Below are 22,276 nucleotides of genomic sequence, written 5' to 3' on the forward strand. Positions count from 1 at the left end.
GGGGGGGTGCGGGGAGGAAGGGCAGAATGCCAGGAGGTCAGTCAGCAGAGCATGAGAGAGAGAAGTTAATGCTGTTTCCAGTTCCTGCATCTGCTATTACAATAGGTACTGGCAGTGAGGAAGAATAATTGCAGGGAAAGTCTCTGAGCATTGGGAAGATACACAGTTTCTTTGCAGGGGGAGCAACATCCGACCATGTGTCTGGGCACCTGTGATCAGAGTGCCCTATACAGTGGTTCAGAGAATTGGGAGTATCTACAGATGACGGTTTTCCAACCAATGTGCCAATTTCATTGTGTTCAACATATATCTTTCACGTTGAAAGGCACAGTTCTGTTACAAAGGCCAAAATACCAAACATCGACCTCAAAACCATTACTCCCTAATCTTTTTCTTATGGGTGGCTAACCTTGTATAAGCAGCTGCAATCTAAACTGCATTATGAAACATATTATGTGGTTCTTAGTTAAACATATTCATATTTGCAGTGTTTATACTATACTGAATTAAAAAAGAAAAGAAAAAAGAACCTGTGCATCCATTCCCATGTTTAAGGTAAAAAAAAATAATCCCAAACCCTATTCTATATCTAAGTTAAAAATAGCCCATCCCATAGTTGGCTGGTTGGAAAAGAAATCAGTCCATATAGTGAAAGGAAGCCTTCTCCTATAATAGAGCTAAATTACATGATCACACAATCAGTTAATAGATAGAAGGAAAAATATTGGAATTACATATTATTTATTGGAATTGCTTTTGTTCTGACTGCCATCAAGACCAGCTGGATACTCTTTGAAGACAATTAGGAGGAACTTAAAACCAAGACCAAACTCAGTAATCAGTATGCCAGTAAAAAATCATTACCCACAACTAGCACAGATGCAGGGTTGGAAGGTATTGTAAATCAGAGTCTATAACTTGAATGGATGAGCATTCATTAGAGGTTTCAATCTGACAGTATTTGGCTGCATTTTCTCATCATCACCAGCACTGTCTGGAGGTCTCTGTCAGGTCCCTTAGCTACTGTCCCCAAATGCTCCCTGACTCCTCTCAGACACCTTCTTCCCCTTCTCTCCCTGCTTTAACCTGCAGGGAGCTCAGAGGAAAACGTCTTCTGAGTCAGCAGCAATCAGCATTGTTTCCTCCTTTTTCCAAAGACCTAGAGGATTCTGCCAGCAGTCCTTAATAATAAGGCTTCTGCCTTTGACTATCTGTTCAGTGTTAAAAGTCTTAGTCACACTGAAGTTTTCATTTGGTGACTACTTTTCCCAGTCCTGGGGTTTTGCAAGAAAAGTGCATCAAAACCTCCCCTGCCAGAAATTCCCATCAACCTGTTGAACATCAGGCACCAATCCCACATGCTGGTCTAAAACTTCGCCTTGTGCACTGTCCCATTAGTTATGGTTTCCCAGCCTGTCCACCACCTGCACATACAGGTGCTTTGCAAACCACCTGCAGGACTGCTGCCTGTGCTTTCTGGCAATGTGTTTATTTTGGCAGAGGTGTACGGTGCAGCTGGGCAGGTTTGGGAATGTGAGATTCAGCATGCATGAACCAGGCTTCCAGGCATGCTGCTGCAACAGACTACAAAGCTGGTCTTGAGGATGGCCTCAAAGGACCCCTCAAAGGCAATATAAAGATATTACTGAGCTAGCTGTTCCTGAGCAGCTGCATATCAGCCTAATTGCTTGCAAAACTCAGAGCTCTTCTGGAATTTGTGAGCACAAACTGCAGTTTAGTGGGTTTTTTAAAAGATGTAATTATTTTATGAATAAGCTTCATAGCGCAAAAAAGAATCCGGGATGCCAAAAATTTCAATGTTAAAATAAATCTGAAGAAACTTTTCTGAAAAATTGATCAAGATGCAGATTTGTACAGCTGAAGCATTGAAATTCAACAGAATAGCTAAAATTCATCTGTATGATATATATATATGTTTTCTAGCATTTATAAAACCTTACCATAAGTCTTCCACTGTAAAATAAAAATAAAATTAACAGCCTACGAAAACCTTCATTTACAATTAAATAGAAAGAGTTATGAGTTTTTTTCATTTCAGTATGTAACATTTTGAATGACCATTGAAAAAGGATATGAATGTACCAAAATTTTAATAGCTATTTTTCTAAGAGGATTGAAGGGAGTTAAAATGTACAGGGCAGAGGTGGCACTGAATCGGAAGATTGCCTTCCCTTTATTCAATACTATAAAGGTCTGAAAAAGAGAAAGAAAAGACATTTTTAAAGTGTGTATGAACTGTGGATGCTAATTTTAAAATTGTTCCTAGTGACTAATCACCAAAATTGTAAATTTTGAATAGTTAATACACAAAAATCATGACTTATTTTTAAAATAAAACTTACTTCCAGTACTTACCTGATGTACCTGACATATAAAAATACAATTTTAAATATAGAACATTCAATTAATTAATGTTGTTATGCTACTTTCTCAACCTAAGTATGGTAATATGATACATTTACATGATGTGTTTCTTGTAAAAAAGGTGCAAAAATGATAATTTTATTGATGTTTTCCAATAGAAAACTCTCTTCCTGTTTGAAATACCATAAGCAGAGAAACCTTACCTGTGAATGTCAATGATGTGTTAGTAAGAGAAATCCTTATGGAAACTGATTTAATAGACTACCCATTTGTTCGTATTTTTTATTCTAGTCTGTTTCTTGGTCTTTGTGCTAAGGAGAGAGGGAAATAGCAGTAACACATACAGCCATGATTAGGTAGATCTCTGAGAACTGTGGGCAACTGCATACACCTTACTGGAGGAGAGCAAAAGAGACATCCCAGGTGACCTCCCTGCACAATTCTGGTTTGTCTGCGTGAAACTTTCCCAGAACATACATACTTGTTAAATCTAATTTTAACAGCTAAAGAGCCTATCGAATTTAGTGAAACTTAAAGGCATGCAAGCCTTACTTCAGAGAATTGTAGAAGACTCTGTAGGCTGAAAGCTTGTCTATTCTTCTCAAAAAAATTCCGTAAGCCAAATATAAATGGTATGAGAGCAAACCCTACAAACATTGCTTTGCTTCCACTGTAGGCCATCATGGCTGCAAGAGCATTAACGCTGCAGCACGGGAAATGTGGGCTGCCAGGTTTCTTTGTGACACTAAGGCACTCTTCAACTGCAAGATCAATCAGAAAAAGAATGAAAAGCACTGCAGAACAAAAGCTGCATGCAGTGGAAGGGATGATGCAAGGATTATAGCCTAAATTCAAACTAATTTAAAGATATCGAAGAATCTGCCCAAGAGAAATGTTCAAAATATCTTTTTTTTGTTTTCTCACAGTTGTATATTTTGTAAACAAGCTATGAGAGAGCCTCCTTGTTTTTTGTTACATTGTTGATGAACTAAGCTGTAAACTAGAATGCCAGTCGAAATGTGGGAAAGGCTATGTTGGTCTTTTCTGATGCCTGTGACATCAAGCATTGCTTCAAGACTGTAAGCAAGTGGACTACAAGGCCACTTCTGGGAAGGCTGGCAGACAGCGAAAATATACCAACGAGGTTCAAGAAGGACAATTCTTCAGTCTTCTTAGATTTGGGAAGCTTAGTATGTATGGACCATGAAGTACAGATACAAATCTCTAGGAGCACCCAGGAGGTGGAGAGAGACGTGGAGATGAGGGTTTCCACTGGTATGTGACAGATACCAAGTACTGAAGGCAGAGGAGAAGCGGGGATTAAGCCCTGAGGAAAAGCTGTCCCAATCCTGGCTCACTTGCTGGCTTCTTCCATGAGCTGCCTCTCTGTCATAGCTCTACACAGCACACCTTCCTATACAGACCAAACCCCTTAAGAGTAAGGGACATTAATACAATGAATACAAACTCAAGATGTGTAGGAATGATATAAAATATGCATTTAATTTCCTCACTTCTGCATGGAAATGGAGAAACTGTGCATGGAACTGAGGATAGTGGGATAAAGCCTCAGCTAATGTTTCCAAATCACACACGCTTCCATTTATGGATTACAGGTAATAACAGCCTTCAAAGGTAATAAGTGCAAAGTGTAACTGCAGATGACCTGACCTTAAGTGAAGCTTTTATTTTAATTTAAATTTAATTTTAAATACTGAAGCAACTAAGCAGATGAATGATTTTTTGGCCCAATGTTTTAAAGCCTCACACCCCAAGGGGGAAGTTGAGTTTCCCCTCGCAGGTCTGTCCCCAGCCCCCAGGACTCACAGCTCAGAAGCCTCCAGCTCACGCTCTCAGCTTTTGTAGCTATGAGGTAGTTGACAAAATACATTAAAAATCACACTCCCTACTAACTTTGTAGCTAAGACGACACCACCTACGTTTAGTCAACCTGTATTTTTAAAAGAATCTTTGAACGCAAGCATATTAAACATACATCTCTTTTCTAATGTGCCGTATGGAAAATAACAGCATGCTGGCACAGCTCCAGTTTCAGTTGGAAGCTGCTGCTATTTTAGCTGCTCTACTTTCTGCTGCCCTGCATAAGCAGAACCAACAAAACATAAATTCCCTACATCAATTTTAATTTTTCACTCAAATCATCTTTGTGACTGGAGCCCTCAGCATGACTTTGTTGATCCTCCGACTTCTAGCCTTAAACATGAACTAAAATTGTATCTTATCTCTGAAGAAGAATTTTCATAAAAAAAAAAACAGGTAAGAGCTGATATCCAATCCCTTTGTAAGCTTCTCTCCCTGGTAAGCCTGCTATATCTCACTCCAGTCTCAACCCAGATGCAAGCCAATGTGTAGGTAGTGTGGATGAACATGAAGTATTGTACTCAAAGCTGTCAGGACAAAGTAGGCATACATTGATAAAAGCTGAACAAATTTGAAACAAATTGTAAGATTAATGTTTGCATATGAAGGATTATGTATACTTTTCAGGGCTTAGGTTTTATAAAGTGCTTTAATTATTTTATAAAGGCAGGAAATCTGTTCACACTCAAACTATTAGAGTCTGAACATAAATGCAAAGAAATCCCTAAAGAGAAGGCCTTGATTTGCCATTTTTGCATCTGTAACCTGGATCCCAGTTCTGTAACTTCTGCCATATTTGATATAAACTCAGAAACTGCATTCTTAGCAGGGCAAAGAAGAAGGAGGAGGAGTATTTTGAGAAGATGCGGCTAAGAAGGAAGAAGAGTCCACACTGAACAAAGATACGGTCTTCGAGAACCTCTTGGGAAAAAGAGTTCCTTAAACTTTAATTCTCCTCTCCTTCCTCTCAGCTAGCTTTAATCGTAGTTCCTGGAAGGCTACATTTAGCAGGCTGCCTGCTACTTCATTGCATTTCCACTTCCTATGGTTAAATAAATACCATCTAAAACCTGATAGGATCTTCAGAAAGGCAAGAGGTGACATATTGTTGAGCTGTGTCCTTAGCTTCTTGAGAAAATTCTCAGGGGCAGCTAGAACAGCAGACTCATGGCATATTGGAAGTTGGCATTTCTTGGGTTTGTGGTTATCTTTTGAAACCATGTTTTCTAGCAAGACCTTAACTTTTTGCTTTGCTAGAACTTTTCACTTAAAAATTCTTTCACTTACAACTATCAGAAATATGTAAAATCACTGATGCATTCACCTTTCCTGATGTAATGAAGTTAAGTAAAGTAATTTTACAGAATCTTTTTGTTTCTGCAACCCAAGACAAGTTGAGGAATCCCAGGAGCTAGTGGTTTGATTAGATTAGGGACTGATATTACCAAGTGCCAGGACAAAAGGAAGCACCTTTTCTGACAGACATTGTTCAATGTCCTTCTGGCAAGAGACAGGGCATGGAGTGGCAATCAACAATGCTGTATCTATATTATAGCAGGAGGAAAGTGAAGTAAGACCCATTTAGTTCCACCTATTCTTTCCTTCCACTTTAATGTAGCAGCCTAGAAAATAGTGAGCCCTTAAAGTATGAAACCAAGTAGACCAGATTTTGATGCATGCCTGCAGGTCAGGATCTTAGGGGGTTCCAGCTGATCCTTCCTCTATAGACAGTGATGTGAACCTCCTTGATCCTTTGTGATGGGAGGTTGAGCGTGAACAGGCAGTCACTGTTATACAGGGAACACACTGATTTGAACTTACACGGAAGTGGAATGTAAAAAATGGGTAAAGTCCAAGTTCATTTTTACTCAAGTTTGGATTAAAAAAAAGGATGCTAAACTTCACAGTTCTAAAGACCAGCATTATTGAGCACTACAGTCAGCAACATATCATTATAGTAAAATCATAAGAATATAAGAACAGGTATTGTATTACATTATAATAAAATAATTATGCTCCAAGTGTACAGTTGCTGGCATTCAGGTTATCTGAGATACAGTGTAAATCAATAATACTATCAGGTTTGTAAATTTGCTATAACGGGTTGTTCTGTTCTCAAACAGCAGTTGTCAATTTTTTCCTTTTCCTTTCAACTTCAGATTAATACTGGGCATGAAACCTACAACCTCTTTGGTTGTAGGTTTTGCATAGAAGCACAGTTATAAAACCATAAAAGTAGCACACCTACCCAGTTCTGTTTCTCTTAACAGGTTTTCCCATTTTTAATTTTTCATCTCAGGGCTACCTTACCCACAAATTAAGGCTCTCACACCAGCTCAACACATTTATTTATTCCTGTCTTATTTTGTATTAAACAGTATCAAATCATGGCATGTACAAACATATTGCTTAGGAAAAAAGTCCCAAAGATGAAATGTAAAACACTCTACATGATATGTAGAACACTCTATTGATATTTCAATATTCAATGCATGCAATAATACAGTGAACTTGTTCAATCTTACTACAAAAATAGGAAAAAAACCCTCAGTAACTGGGATGCAATACTTGCGTATGAGGCAAATGATGGATGATTTCACTCATGACCCAAATTTGGAATAAAAAAGATATTCCTAAAATTCTCGTACAAGATTCCTGAATAAACACTGTGACCGTGTTCATTAGTATCATTTGATCAGTGCTGTAGGTAACCGTTCCTATTCCCTGTTTGAAAGTTTGAAAGCTAAACTGATAGAGTTTATGTTGATAAATCAGCTATATTTTATGCAGAGATCTTAATAGAGGTCTGAAGCAACAGTGGCATCTGCTAATTCATACACTTGTCCTAACCCTTTCTTGCAAATAAGTATTTTCTTTCATTCTAGTGTTTTTCATTAGACCCATATCATTTCAGAGAGATTCTTTCCCAGACAGAAGTATAAAATCTCTAACCATTGTGCAGCAGTTGTCAGACTGTTACATTGGGAGAGGGTGTGCTGAGTGGCACCTTGGCTTTACAGGGTGGAATTCAGAGAGGGATAAAGAGAAAGCTGAAATGTTAAACGATTCAAAGGTAAATGCATTGAGCATTAAGAGTCCTTCATGTCTTTCTAGAGATGTTAACTTGTGCTTCAGGCTTTTCTCAAACTACTTCCCCTTCTAAGACTTGCAGGAGCATCAGTTATTACCAATACTCTCAAAAGACATGTGAAACAGGATAAAAGTCTTTCCAGAATTCACATACAGCTAGATAAGAAAATCTAGGAATTAGATATTTTAAAGTCAAATTACTGAGGTAAAATTGAAACAGATGTTGGATTTCTATTAGGAAAGTCTATTTTCCTCCGACTGAAGGAAGAAAAAATAGAGAGAATTGTAGTGCGTGAGAAATTGTTGTCTTCTCTTTGACTGACAGGGCTGTTTCTATTTCTGTCCTGTAGAAGATTAAAGCACGTGCATAAAGGCAATGTGCAGACTTCAGCACAAAGAAGAGAATCCCAGCAGGTACATAACTTGCCCATATAAGTTATTTAGTCTGCAAATAAAAAGATTCTTCCTTTCAAATAGTACAGAAACTTGGTCGTCCATTTCTAAGGGCTCTAGAAGCACACATGTGGGTCATACCTATCGTGTATCTGTTTTCACTGCAAGACACACTGATTTGACTATAAAGGTCCAGGATGAGCTGTGGTCAGGTAGGGATATAATTATATGTGATTTTGTATCATAAACAGACACAATTAGTACAAAACTCTATGAGACCTGCTTTTATAGAAATGCATCTTTTATCTTTGTAAAAGTAGAACTGTGATTTAAAGATAAATCTTCATACACTGTCAATGGCAGATAAAGGCTTTTTCAGAGCCATCAAATAATAGAGATAAAAATATTGTTCTTTCACATAGTATTTTCTCTCTTGTCAAAATAGGACTCATAAATCACATGCAATTTAGCAAGCTAAGACACTTAGAACACAGCACTGTGTGAATATCAGAATAACTCCTATCTTGATATTGATAGTTTTCATCATCACAGTATGTAATAATTAAAGTATCATCCAAGCTGGCTATCACTATAAACTGTGAACCTTTTCTGCTGCATATGGGCTGTGCAACAGAATCATCCTGAAAGGATTCCAGAGCTGTTCAAGGCCAGTTGCACCAGAAACTTTTAAATCAGTTTTACACTCTCTGTATGATATTTTCTGCTTATCTCTGTGTTTGTCTATTGATTCCATAAATTTCCTAAGAATTTGCTATCAAAGCAGATTTCTGGGAACAAAATGTGCTATGAATTGGTTCATGCTGTTAGTTTTAAATCTGAAGGACCTTAGAGAAAGTGCGGCGTGTTGGTGTACTCACTTTCAATATACATTCACTTTTTTTAAGTTTGCAAAGTATGTCATCTATTATGTATACACGTTTGTATAGGTATTATATATTGCTTATAATCAAAGACAACATACTGTGTTTCAGCTTTCATATAGATGTTCCTTTGATATAAATTCAATTATATCAAAGGAATAAATTTTGATATAAATTAAAAGAAAAGGATGAAAAGTTAGTAACCATTAAGGATGATGGATTCTGTCCTGTACCATAAAGAATAGTGGACACTTTGCTAATGATCAAGAAAGCAGTGAATAGCAGCCTAGATTTTCACACTATTTATTTATACCTTGCTACATCCATTGTACAACCATATTATACAATCAGTCATAATGTTACATTTATTGCCAATTTTATTGATTTAATTCTAAAAATAATATTACTGCAAAATTCCTCCTTATGTAAAGCAAGAGGGGACCAGTGTGCCAAAAGTGCATGAGGGTAGATGTGTTCTAAAAACATACATTAGCTAATTCAATTTTTTATAACTAGAAGACATTAAATATTTATTTACTAACTTTCTGGGTGGCAGAATGTATATGCATCCCTGGCATCAAACATTTTCTGCTCTTGTTGTACATCTAGTCCTTTTGGCAATGCTAAACTCTTTCCACGTTATTAGAATAATGTTTTCCTACATGGTTGCAAATTAACCAACTGAAGTAACAAGCTATATGACCCACTCCGTGAAAATGAAATGAACATGATAAAGCACTCAAAACACTGGCATATGAACAGGATTGATATTAGACTCACTTTTTTATTGATGTAATATGGGTCCATGTCTTCCAAGGGCTCAGACACCATTCCTGGAGGTATGTCACCATAAATAAATGGAAGTGTTTTTCCTGCCTCCAAATCACTGTTTGGCTTTGGCCCGTTTTCATCATCATTGTCTTTACGATCTTGTTTAGAATTCTTAGCTTTTTCTGCAGCAATGCGTTGTTCAATAGCTGCAAGAGACTCTCTAGTGAAGTATTGGAAGCTGTCTGGTCCTGGTGGTACAAGCACTGACTGCTCCATCTTTTCATCCTGCACATTTTAATTACCATTTATTCTTCTGCATAGGAAAATACTAAAAGAAAGCAGAAAATAAAATTTAAACAAACATGATAAAATCACCTAGTAAGAAAGAGATAACATCTATTTTTAAATGCTTTTGTTTATGCTATGTTGGAATGTTCAAATACACAATATTGAAAATTATATAAAGAAAGATAAAATAAACAGTTTAGTTGGTGATTTGATCTTTGTACGAGGCACTTGTGTGGCTCGTATGCTAGTTATATAAACTGCAATAATTTCTCAACTCTAGGACTATAATGGTCTTTTACTCCAAATAACCAAAAGCATGATACTTAAGAACAATCAGATACATTCTTTCCTCATAACTCTAATTAATCTTGAAATCACCTCACACTCCTCTGGAATCAATCAGGATTATATTGGTAACTATAAATAGCACAGTTCATCAAAGCCAATTCAAAAATTTCCACTGAGTTCAGCAAGAGTATCAGAAAACAAGCACTATAGAATCATAATTTCTATTAAACAAATAAAAATCAACTCTGTGTATTATGAGGTAGTAAAGTAGGAGTTCCATGTAAGTTTTTGTACAGGTAGTTATTCTAGACAATAAGAAGAACAATTGCCTATTTTTATTTCAATTTAACTGTTACTATATATCTGGTTCTTTATTCAATAGCTGTAACTGGATAATTCTGGAAGTATTCTAATATATGTATTTATTTATATATTGCAACTGAGAAAATAAATCCAAATGGGAAAAAGAAAAAAGAAGTCCTGTTAAAACTATGGATCTGGCATCTTTCATGCTGCTGCATAATTTTCTGATGACATCAGACATACAGATGTAATGCATATTTGGGCACACAATGGCCTATATATCCCTCATGCCTGAATGTAAAGAGATATTTGCAGTCTCCACCCATTGCTGGAGTCCTTGCAAAATGATCAGTCAGCCTTTCAGGAGACTTAAGGGTCAATGGAGGTCAGTACTCACTGAAACGAGCTAGAGAGAGAGAATGAGAGAAGCAAGAATACAAGAGGTGGGTGGCAGAAAACATATTAAAACAAAGGAAAAGATGACAATCAAAACCAGGAATTGTGGAAAGAAGCTGAAAAAGATGAGGAAAATACAGCAAAAAATGGAAACAAGAGGAGACTAAATGAATGTAGAAAGAATTAGAGGACAACATGAAGAATGTGAAAAGGAAAAAATAGGAAGAGTGGAAGATTAGTAGTATAAAAATGCAGAGATTAAAACAAAGAAAAATAAAAAAGTAGGTGGAAGAACGGAATATTGGGAAAGGAGCAGGAAGGGAAGTAAATATAGATAGGGTTAAACTTTCTACTATGGAAAAGTCAATAAGGAGAGTAAGAAATTAGATGAGAAATAAAGGGAGAAGAAAGAAAAACATAGCTGGGAAGTGAAAAAGAAGGTCACTAAAATATATTCAGTAATAAACCCCAAATCCTCTAGATCATTAACGCCAGGGTGAGCACAAACATCTTAATCACAGGTATGTATTGAGTAGTGGAATATAGTGGATAAAAGAAAGAGGGCTCAAAGTGTTTATGGGCTCTATAACCCCAATTTTCTTGATTTCTCAGAAAAATTATAAAAAAACGTATTTCACTCGGATGTATACAATCATCACCCACAATCAGAGGAATGACTTCTAAAGAATCAAGGTGGCAGATTTCTTACTGTAAAAAAATTAAAGGGAGCTAATCTCCTACCAGAACAGAAAGCATTCACCCATGCAGAGTGTAGACACATGCCAAAACCAGCTCTCTCAAGCTTTCCCTTCTTTCTAATCCTGAAAGGAAATGGAATCATCCTGTTCTCTCTCCGTTAGGGGGAAAAAGGATATAAGAAAGTGTACCAACAACCTCAGGCAACAAGGGTTTAAAGTTTTGTCTTCCTCCACACAGACAGCATCCTCCAGACATCCCCCAGCTCCCCATTTCAAGGTTCTGTTTACTTCTGGGAATTGACTCTTTAGTCTCTTAATTACTGAACAGTTACAAACTTACAGTTTTTACACTCTGACATTATTTCTTAATGTTCAGTCACACCTTGTGGATATCGGGAAAGGAGAAAAACCTACTAGCCACGCCACTAACCTTGCTGATCCCCAAACTGATCCCCATAAGTGGCACCCTGTTTTGGGAAACAGATCTCATACTATTTAAATATTATGGGAGCCACAGCTTTAGGTGGATACTACTTGCTCTGTGGGCTTCAGGGAGATAGAGAGACTCAAAAGAGACAGTCAGGCTTTCTTTGCTCAGCTTATTTGGCAAGGAATGGACAAAGGTCCCATCCCATCCCATCCCCTTCCCTTCCCTCTTCCCTCTCAGCATAGGTATAATTGCCATGGGCACCTGCATATGAGGCTACACAGCCATGTCTGCCTTTCCCTCTCCTCCTCCTCATGAGACCCAGGAGGTTGGTTTTCCCCTTTGCCATTTTTTCTTTGAAAATCCCCTTCATTGCCCAAATGTACATGGCACTTGGTATTCCCTGCCATGGTGGCCAGCAAGGGCACAGCAAGCCAAGGAGTCCTGGCACAGTGGGAGGGAGGTGCTGGACTGTAGCAAGAGCAATCTTGTGTTTTGAAGAGGAAGGAAATGGACAGCCAACGACCAGTCAGCAAATACGAGCTCTGAAACCCTATGGTGCTCTGTCAGGATCACCCTTTAGTTCAGGCGAGTGTCCCCAGCTGTCATGCAGAGCATGGAGGTAAGCCTCCAGGATTTGCCTGCAGGTGCACAGAAGAAAGCTACTCATGGCCATTAGTTACCTTGCAAAAACATTTAATTCAGCTACTGTGTTTACATACTGAGTTTAAAACCAGCAAATGCTGTGGGCTTTTCTAATATCTGTACCTTTTCTGTAGAAAGGAATTTTACATTATTATTCTATAATTAATCCTAGAATGTTCTCAGGTCTGTCTAATGTACATGTCTAATGTCTGGAGTTAGCCAGATATACACCTTTAGATGTATCTAAATTTAAGTAGGCTGTGCTTAACAAAATGTTTCAGGAGAATTTATGAAGATTAAATACTTTTTATCCTCTACTTAGCAGATTAGAGAACGATATCCCAGATACATTTTCCTTTACTTCATGCATTTCCATGATTATAAGTCTTCAGAATTGCAAATAGAAATCTTCTATAAATTTAAAAGTCAATATTAAATAGATACAGAATTCACTACAGTCTTAATTCCAAATCACTTTCGTCTATCATATCGCAGTTGTTAACTGAAAGGTTTGTATTTCCTTTATTACAGTCGATGAATTTATTCCCACTTACCTGTATAGGGAATGGATAACAATTGATATCAAGTCAGTTAATCAACTGATATCCTTCTGATTGCTATCAACTGATTTATTAAATATTAATGGAATAACTACAGATTGCTTACATGATCCAAATGGACTTCTTTTTTACTTTAGCATAGCACTGGTAATTCAACAGAGGAAAGAACATAAGAATACAGAAAATACAGATTTCTTACTAAGTTCTTTCCTACTGCTCTTCTGGAGTGAATGAGATTTGTTTTCCTTCTTCATCTCCAATTGTGTTTGAGTGACTTTCTTATGAGCAATGTATCTGTAGGCAAAATATTTCAAATTTTGGAGAATAACGTAGTCAGAACTTTTGAGAATAGAATCATTGTGTCTCTTCTGAAATTTCCCAGGCAAAATATGTTCATATATACTTTGTAGGATACATTGCTGTATGCCAGATAATTCCAGAGCACACTCAATACACTATGTGTACATGGACCATCTGTAAACCACATGCAGAGTAAGTCTGAAGTTATTCAGCTGCATCTGTGTAATTGCACAATGCGCAGTTGATCTGCCCATGCACATTAAGTCTGAAGCATCCAGAACGACACTGGATTAGCTGTGTGCACACACTGACCATCTGGGCAATATACACGCAATTGGTTCAGCACTTCCCTGACAGATGTGATCTACTGTACACCTTGTGTAGTTGTAGATCTACACATATTTAGAGAATAACTAAAACTGTCAATTTTCTACAGAGTTTCCACAAATTTCTAGTCTTCAAATTTCACCTGAATAAAGTTTCTAGGCAAAATAAAGGGACATGTTGGCAAATAGATGGAGAGATGTTGCCTTGTCTAACAATGATTCCAAACCAGTTGCGCACTAGCCTTTGAAGAAGTCAATTAGACGATACATAACTCTCTGAAAAAGAGACAGATTTGAAGAAGACTTTTTCCTGACCTGATAAGCACCTGGTCGACTGCTAGCTTTCATGTTCTTCATGCCTTCATAACAAATAGTGACAAGAGTTTCTGGAGAGTTTGGTCGGGAGGAACTTAGCATACATGTAGAACCACAGTACTGCAAATACCTAAACTTTAGCAAGCAAATTTCTTTATATTATCCATATGCTTAAATCTAAAATTCTAACATGATTTGATGTTTGATCTTCTGTGACAGCACCCATGAGTTAAAAATTAGCTTCCATTTGCCACAGAATATACTGAATGTTGGGATATTGAAGTTCCATTGGACCCTAGTGCTAGCAATGTAGGAACTTGATTGTAATGGACCAGTTCCGACAATGTTTGTGGTACAACAGGTCTGGTCCAGCTTTATACTTTCACCTACATAAGCACGGATACAAAGCCTTCCATGACCACCTTTATATCCAAATGCTGAAATCAAACCTGATAGCTAAAACCCAATCTTTTTCCTGCCTCTCTCTCTATCCTTCAGGTGCCAAGATTCTCAGCAATATAACTTTTAATATTAGCCAGCATTTAATTTTACTCAATTAGCATAGCAATATGAGCAACTTAAAAAAGCTATAGCTTCTCAGATTTACTGTACAGCAGTGTGCCAAGTTTTCTAGAACATACTACATAGATGTTCAGTTTCTTCTATGATTAAAACTGCAGGTGCTGAGTGATGTCGACATGTTTCTAATGTACAGACACAGTGAATAGACAAGAATGGTATTTTTGCTCTTCTGTTAGCCTAGTTGTGTCACACACAGATAAACATGTGAAAGGCATGAACTAAGGCTTATGCTTAGTTCAGAATAACTAGAGAATAATTTATGTTCTTTACTTTTGTAGGTAAAACTTTGCATACACTGGAAGTAGTGGTGAATTAACACTTATGCCTCCCCCACCCCACTTTGCTTTTGTATTCTCCAATTTCTCAGTTTGGTGAAAGGCCGCTGAGACTAGGTTCGTACACTGCTACATGACGCAATCTGTGATAGTGCAGCTCTGGTTTGTTGGATGTGTGTGTGCATCCAAGACGGAGTGGAAAGATGAGTACACATGAATCTTTCAACAAATACATTGCATATTCTTTTACACTGCTACTTTTAGAATTAATGACTGACAGGACTCTTCATTATATACCTCACAGAATATGATTTGTTACACTTGGTGATGTAAGTAATAAGTAATCTCTCACTGCCAATAGAAAATAAGAATGACACTATATTGAAATAAATATTAAGAAATTAGAAAATGAAACTGGACTGTTTTCACTGGTTAATTTCCCTTTGAATTTCAGGAAGGCACCCTTAAATGTCTGTACAGACTGCTGTTTCCTTGTACTTTCCAGCACTGTGAAACTGATTGCTAAGGGAAAACTCAGGCACGAGAATTCTGCTAGACTAAGTAGAATTTAATATTTGTCCTTCACTTTACCCTTGCTTCAAGACACACATTATGTTTTTGCTTTTGGCATAAACTAACAAATTAGTTCTATTAAAGATCATGCATCTTACTATTTTGAAAAAGCATCAGAGTAGTAAACAGTAGCATTAATATTTTGAAGTGCTCTAGATGCAATGATGTAACATTGGTAACTTCATTTTTATAAAGAGACTAACTAGGTATTAGCGAGGTTATCCGTGATACGCCCAGGGAACGTCACCTGGCTGATTCAAGGCACAACTAACAGACCACAGCTACTACAAAATAAAGATAATCAGTGAATCCACATGTAAACTCACACAGCACAGTTCCTCATTATTTTTGATTTATCAACTCTGCATTATAATTCTTGTCTTCAGAATACAGAACAAACCTTCCTCAAAGTGTGGATTTGTGGGAGCAGAGGAGGGAGGGTATGGCCAACTACTGCAGTTTTGTATGTGAGGCCTCAGCTAAGGAGAAACCCCTGTTCCTTTCCTCACATAACTGAGCCTGTATCTGGCCTGTTTATCTCTATTTTAGGGCTACTACAGGTAGCAAAGGGAGGTAGGACATCCAAAGCAACACACTTGGCAGAAGGACAGAAATCAGATTAGAATATTAAGATTACGTAACTTTTTATGACTCCCTGTAGCTCACATACAAAATTACATTTAATTCTCATGGACAGCTTTATAAGGGAAACATGCATATTACCAGACTGATAATAGGATTCTCCCTTATCTTTTTTCACCATATTCCTGATGCTCCCTCTCGGCATGGGTAACGCAGATCTGGGCACAAGGACTTGCATGCATTAGACTACTTGAACTTGGCTAATTATATTTATTTAATGCGTATTAATTTTAAAGAAAGGGTAGGTACATTAATACTGCAGACATCAGAATAGGGTACATACATATGCACTGAGCTATAAATGAATTATCTGAAATACTGGAAGCAATCCAATAGTATATACTAGCTCAAGTAGTCTGATGCTTTGCAGCTAGGTATTTCCATTATCTAACCTGATACACAGCAAGGTTATTGGCAGAGAAAAAATAAGAGGAGCGATGAGGGGAGAGGATGACTATTTAGTTTGCCACAGAGTTGCAAATAGCCACGGGTAGCTATGTGATTTAGTGCCCCAGCCTAGGCTGTCCAGCAGCCTGAAAGCAGAACAGAGGTAGGAAATACAGCTAATGTCTATAATATCAACGCTGTCGTAGAATTGCTTAGCTTCCATCTCATTACATGAGTATCTATTCTAAGCTCCTCATCAGCTCCAGGGAATTCAAGGCTACATTTTCCATCAATCAGCAAAACTCTTACAGTACCACGGGCAACAGACCATCTGATCTCTCTTTGCAGTGCTCTGCCATCGCTATGCATGAATGAAATCAAGATTAATGGGATAGAAAGAAAGCTCATAAGAAGACATGAACTTGGCATCTTAATGGTAAGCTTTCATTTGGGAAGGCAATCATGGCTTCTGATCCCTGCTCCTAGAGCTATTTCTCTATTATATCTAATAAATTAACTTGAGAAGAGTCAGCTGAATATCGCCAGAGGTATATTCATAGCTGAGAAGAAAAGATTTAGCAACACCTATAGGAAAAGAGGGTTTAGTTCTAGTTTTCATTCCAGATTAATTTCTTCAATTCAGGAAGAAAATAGAAGCCTCAGTTTTGAGAAACAAAACAAAATAAAACAAGCCAGCCTTCCCCAAACAAAATACCTAATCAAGAAACCCCCTCCAAGCTGGGAAACCAATAACGCTTCCTGTGAGCTATCTGTACCAGGAACTGTCGCCCGCTGCAGTCAAAGCAGAATTTTGTGTAGCTGCACTCTGTTTTCCCCTTAATAACTAGATTCTCAGCCCTTTCCTTGTTTCTTGATTACAGGAAATCAGAAAACTGCATGATGTGGACACAGCATATTATTCATCATTGTTAGTTATATATATGTATGCATTGTTGAGATTGCTATTCTCATTACATTCTAAAATTTAACTAACGTATCTCTAAACCAAAATATAGCTACTAGGCTTTGCTTTACATTAAAAATAAATAGCTTGCTTCTGCTTACTGCTTTGCTGGTTTAATTCCATTAACTGCAACCAAGTCATTTCTATTTTAGAAAGCTGAAAAAACAGAATTAGTTATGCAGTTCTATAGCAAGGAAAAAAATATTTTAATGGGACAGGTCACAATGCATCTGCATTACTACTCCATCTATGCAAACACATTTAATAGGTTAGAACTACTGAACTGCTACCAAGCTGAATGAATTCCATGCTTACCTGTTCCTGCAGTGTATCTTGTGCAGCAAATGACTGCAGTTCAGAGTAGCAAGTTTTCTGCTTTCTTTCATTTGATCAGAGCAGGGACCCCTTCTATTGGCAATCTACTTCACTAATTCAAGATCAATTTTCTTAAGCAATGTCTGAAACTGCTGTTTCCATTTACCTTAGCAAACATAATAGCACCTTCCTTCGGTTAAAAAAATAAACAAAGCAATGTAGGCTATGCAGTGTAAATTATATAATGCTACTGATTCATTTTACATTAAGGTAAAATTGAATTTAAGACAAGATTTAAATTCTGTTTTTGGTATATTACCACACTTGGGAAACAAGAAATGAAAGCTGATGGAAAACAGAGTGTTCCATACCCTGGAATGATGTCAAATTTGCACAGCTGACAAACCCAAAGACATCTCCATACTCAAAAAGGTTACTAAATTATGATTTTTGTGGGTTGCTTAACCCCATTAACAGCACTCTGGTACTTGCTATCCCATGTGGTCAGTGGAAGGGCCAGAAGCCTTAAAGACATAATGACAAAAGTATTTACATTTTCAAAACTTTCTGACAGTTTTAGTTATATGTGTATTTTTCTTGCAAACAGATAGAACAGCAAGCACTGATTTCACTCTTGAGGTTCTCCTGAGTCAAGGAAGTGGATGTGGGGACAACAGGAACATATTTAACACACAAGATAATGGGGAAAAAATCGACTGTAATTCAGGAAATCAAAAGAATTGCTGGTTTGCAAGCAAAATGATGGGACTGCTATGAAGTGATAAAAGCCCCAAAACTGTAGAAACTTGTAAATACTTTTTGTACTGCACAGGAAATCCAGACACTATATGAAGGGTAGAAGAGTTGAGTTTCCGTTTTCTCAATTTAAATATTAGAAACAAGTGTTTTTACTTGATCCCCTTGCTTTCACTCACTGTGTGCTCAAGGCGTGTTTCAGCACATCCTTGGGCATGGTGCAGAGAGGAGGCAGCAACAGCCCCACTGCTCTGTTTTAGAAGCAGGGTGTTATATGCCAAGTCAGTGCAGTGCAGTGCAGTGCCCAAAGTGAGGGATCCATCTCAAAAATTGTCTTTGAAAGGAGGGAGTGCTCAAGGAATGGGAGCTGCTCAAACCACAGACCAACTCTGCAGCTTAGGAACCACTATTGCCACTGCATGATTTCTGTATAGCTCCTGTGCTCATCACCCCTTTCTGCAGCCGTCAACCTATCTTCGGCTTTGTGAGATGCAACAAATACATGGGCTACATGTGAATCAAGTGTTTGTCAAAATAATTTGTATGTTATATGCTAATGTCGTGTAACATGTTACACATGTAACACATGCCTGTAAATACATGGCATTTTTATTGCTGTTTATGTGAGCAAGGCAATGTATCCTTTTTTACTGGCCACTTCTGATCCTGCTGAGGCAACACATCTACAGTTCTCACCTCATGTCCCTCTGCCGTTTTGTGATTCTGAACTCACAAACAAGCAACCATTTTTACCAACAGTAAGAGGATTCTATTTCTTCATAGGTTGCTTCCAACATTAGTAATTTGCTAATAATATGTGAGAAATGACTTAATACTAGGAGATTAACAGTTTCTCTTTATAGTAGCATAATCAGTATCTGTTCTTGCAGATACAACTGTATTTAACTTCAAAAACTATTTTATATATACAGATAGCTCTCAAATTTTCTTACAATGAATAAAAAAACATCACGTCACTGCTGTAAAGAAACTTCTTCCAAAACACAGATCTGGTCAAAAATAAACAAGTAAACAAGTCTCACCTATTTCCTGATTAGTTTTGAACTGATTTTCAACAAAATTTGAATTAACAATGTTAGTCCAATGTCATTTGTTCTCATTAAGTGGACACCCATAAGGCCACGATGTCTCAATCTTGTGTCCAGACATGGCTATACATGACAGTAGCCTTGAGACCTGACAGTGCTCAAGCCTTGGCACCTTGTGCCTTAGAGATAGTATAGTTGCAGAGTTCATTTCCTCTATTGAGTGTTAGTAATTTGCACTAACATCCATGAATTATTGCTGCTAGTACTCAAGCAAGCAAGCACTTTAAAGCTAGTTTCCGTATCTCCACCTTCTTTTGCAATTGAGGTGATGTACTCCCCGTAGGTTACACATTGTCTGGATAAGTCTCTCTGGCACATCTCCTAGGCAAAGACTAGCTTTCCTACAAATGGCACCTATGGTTCAAAAAACAGTTCATATTCCCATACTCATCGTGTCTTAACAGATTCATATCCCAAAGCATCATACTTCTGATACTGGTGTGCAGCTCACTTCTTACGAAAGCAGCAGCTGAAGCATAGAATTCAGAAAAGCAGCATTGGAAGCAAACAACATAGACACTTTGCAGAAGTCCTTGATATGGCTATGCTTTACTCTGAACAGAGTAAAAGAGATAAAATCAAAAGTAAAAAATACTAAAACACTCCTCCATTACTACTTCTCTGAATTTCCTGCTAACTCTTACCTTAATCTTTGGAGTTTGGTCTGAGTCATTTAAGCTGTGTCTTACACAAGGCTTTTATCAAAATGGTCAAAGAGAAGCTCTTGCTTTTAGAATCATAGAATGATTTAGGTTGGAAAGGATCTTTAAGATCATTGCCATAAACCTAGCATGGCCAAGTCCACCACTAAACCATGTCCCTAAGCACCACATCTACAGGCCTTTTAAATGCCTCCAAGGATGGTGACTCAACCACTTCCCTGGGCAGCCTGTTCCAGTGCTTGACAACCCTTTCAGTGAAGAAATTTTTGCTAATATCCTATCTAAACCTTCCCTGGCACAACTTGAGGCCGTTTCCTCTTGTCCTATTGCTTGTTACTTTGGAGAAGAGACCAACCCTCACCTTTTACTACTCCCAGCTCCTGCATCAGGCAACCACCTGGTCATCCCCATCAGCTTATCAAAATTCATCCACTAATTTGCTGATTAGTTATCGTCCCACTTACCAAAATAATTTTTCTTGGTCAGCTCCCATTTATAAACATGCCAACTGTAATCATCAATTACATCTCAGTTGTTTTACTGAAGCGATGCTAAGACTAAGGCTAAAGGTCAGATTTGCTTTCTGCTTGCACTGTTACCCTATGGAGCACCCGGGAAGCTGGCTGTGGGGTGACCCAGCTGGCAAGTCCACAGAAAGAACTGCTAAAAATGAGTTAAATCTAGAGGACATTAAAAGGTGTGTTGACTTCCTGTGTGGATGGGTCACAGGCATATTTACCCACCCCATCCATCCAATCTGCCCTTGCAATATTCCACATAGCTGATGCTGGGTAGAGGTGAGGTCCTATGTTCAATGCCAGAAGATGTCTAGGGATTTGCAAGAAGCCTGAATTCAGATTGATAGTCTTGATGAGCACTAGCATCCACCTAGAGTTTCACATAAGATACTTCATAACTTGTAAGAGCATTTTGTGTAGACATGGAACATTTTAGCCCAGAAAGCATGAATTAAAATATAATATTGGTAATTATAAGGGTTTAGACATAAAAAAGAAGGAAGTATCTCAGAATAATAAACTATAATGCATAATTCCAAATGATTACAGCTGGATTTAAGAGACCGAGCTGAACTGGGCTTTGTGTATTAAAGATTCTCCCCTCATTTCTCAAGATTTATTTAAGTGGTTTTTTAATTCTCATTTGTTTCCTCCAGTGTTTAGCTTGTTTTGAGATCTAAAAAGGTCCTCATGATACTCATGGTATTTTCAGTCGCATAAAGGGGAAAAAATTTTTGAAAATTCCTAGAAGCAATGAAATAGTTTTTGCTATTAAATGGTTAACTACAAGCAGCAACAGCATCTGCTGCCTCTGCCACACCCTTTGTGCAATGCCTTATTGTAAAATGCTTCAGATTTGCAAAGAAAGGCAGAGCCGGGGAATTAGTATTTCTGCAGAAACAGTGGTTTGAAAGCCATTGAATGAAGACTATTACCCACACTGACTTTTATTTAAAAGCAAGGATTTCACCTTTTTTTTTCTTTTGAGGTGCTGGTGAGTTTCCAGTCATTTAATATTTTATATTCTAACCCTACAATAAATGTTCAGGATGTTAATTTGATTTTTGAAAATATAGGAATGTAAAGATATAATAAATAATTCAGTCAAAAGCTAGAAGTGATAAAATTATAGACTATGAAATCTAGTGGTATTGGTATTTGGGAGTTTTCCCTTTTTTTTAATCCTATGGTTTGTCAAGAAGGAAAATCAGAGAAACGTGCTTCTTTAAAACACATAAGAATATATTATGTGCAGAGAATTCAAATATTTAGCAGCCCAGAACATTTAAAAATTAATGAACTTAATGCTATTGTGTGTACTGAGAAAACAGACAAAATGTATATTGCAGGTGACAACAAATTTAAAAAATAGCAGAACTAAGGTAATATCACTGGATATCATGTGACATTTAAAAATGGAAAAACATTAATCAGAAATTTCTGAAATATAGCTATATACTTAAAAATAGCATGAATGATAACAGATTTTGCAGAACCACTTTCAGTCATTCTAATTCTGAGCCACTTCTGAAGACCAGATCATCTA

At 37.4% G+C, this 22,276-nt stretch overlaps 1 protein-coding gene across 1 annotated transcript in view; it reads right to left on the minus strand.

The window, feature by feature from the left end:
- LOC104169246 (sodium channel protein type 1 subunit alpha-like) overlaps positions 1–9,677 on the minus strand; it is a gene marked incomplete at its 3' end in the record, with an annotated part of 41,603 nt that extends 31,926 nt beyond the window's left edge. Inside the window, 2 exon segments of the mRNA XM_009710120.1 lie at positions 2,096–2,214; positions 9,411–9,677. Of these exon segments, the coding sequence (XP_009708422.1) occupies positions 2,096–2,214; positions 9,411–9,677 (386 nt within the window).
- Between the last annotated feature and the right edge of the window lie 12,599 nt (positions 9,678–22,276).

The sequence above is a fragment of the Cariama cristata genome, unplaced genomic scaffold, assembly GCF_000690535.1.
Source record: "Cariama cristata isolate BGI_N322 unplaced genomic scaffold, ASM69053v1 scaffold14481, whole genome shotgun sequence".
Taxonomy (NCBI): domain Eukaryota; kingdom Metazoa; phylum Chordata; class Aves; order Cariamiformes; family Cariamidae; genus Cariama; species Cariama cristata.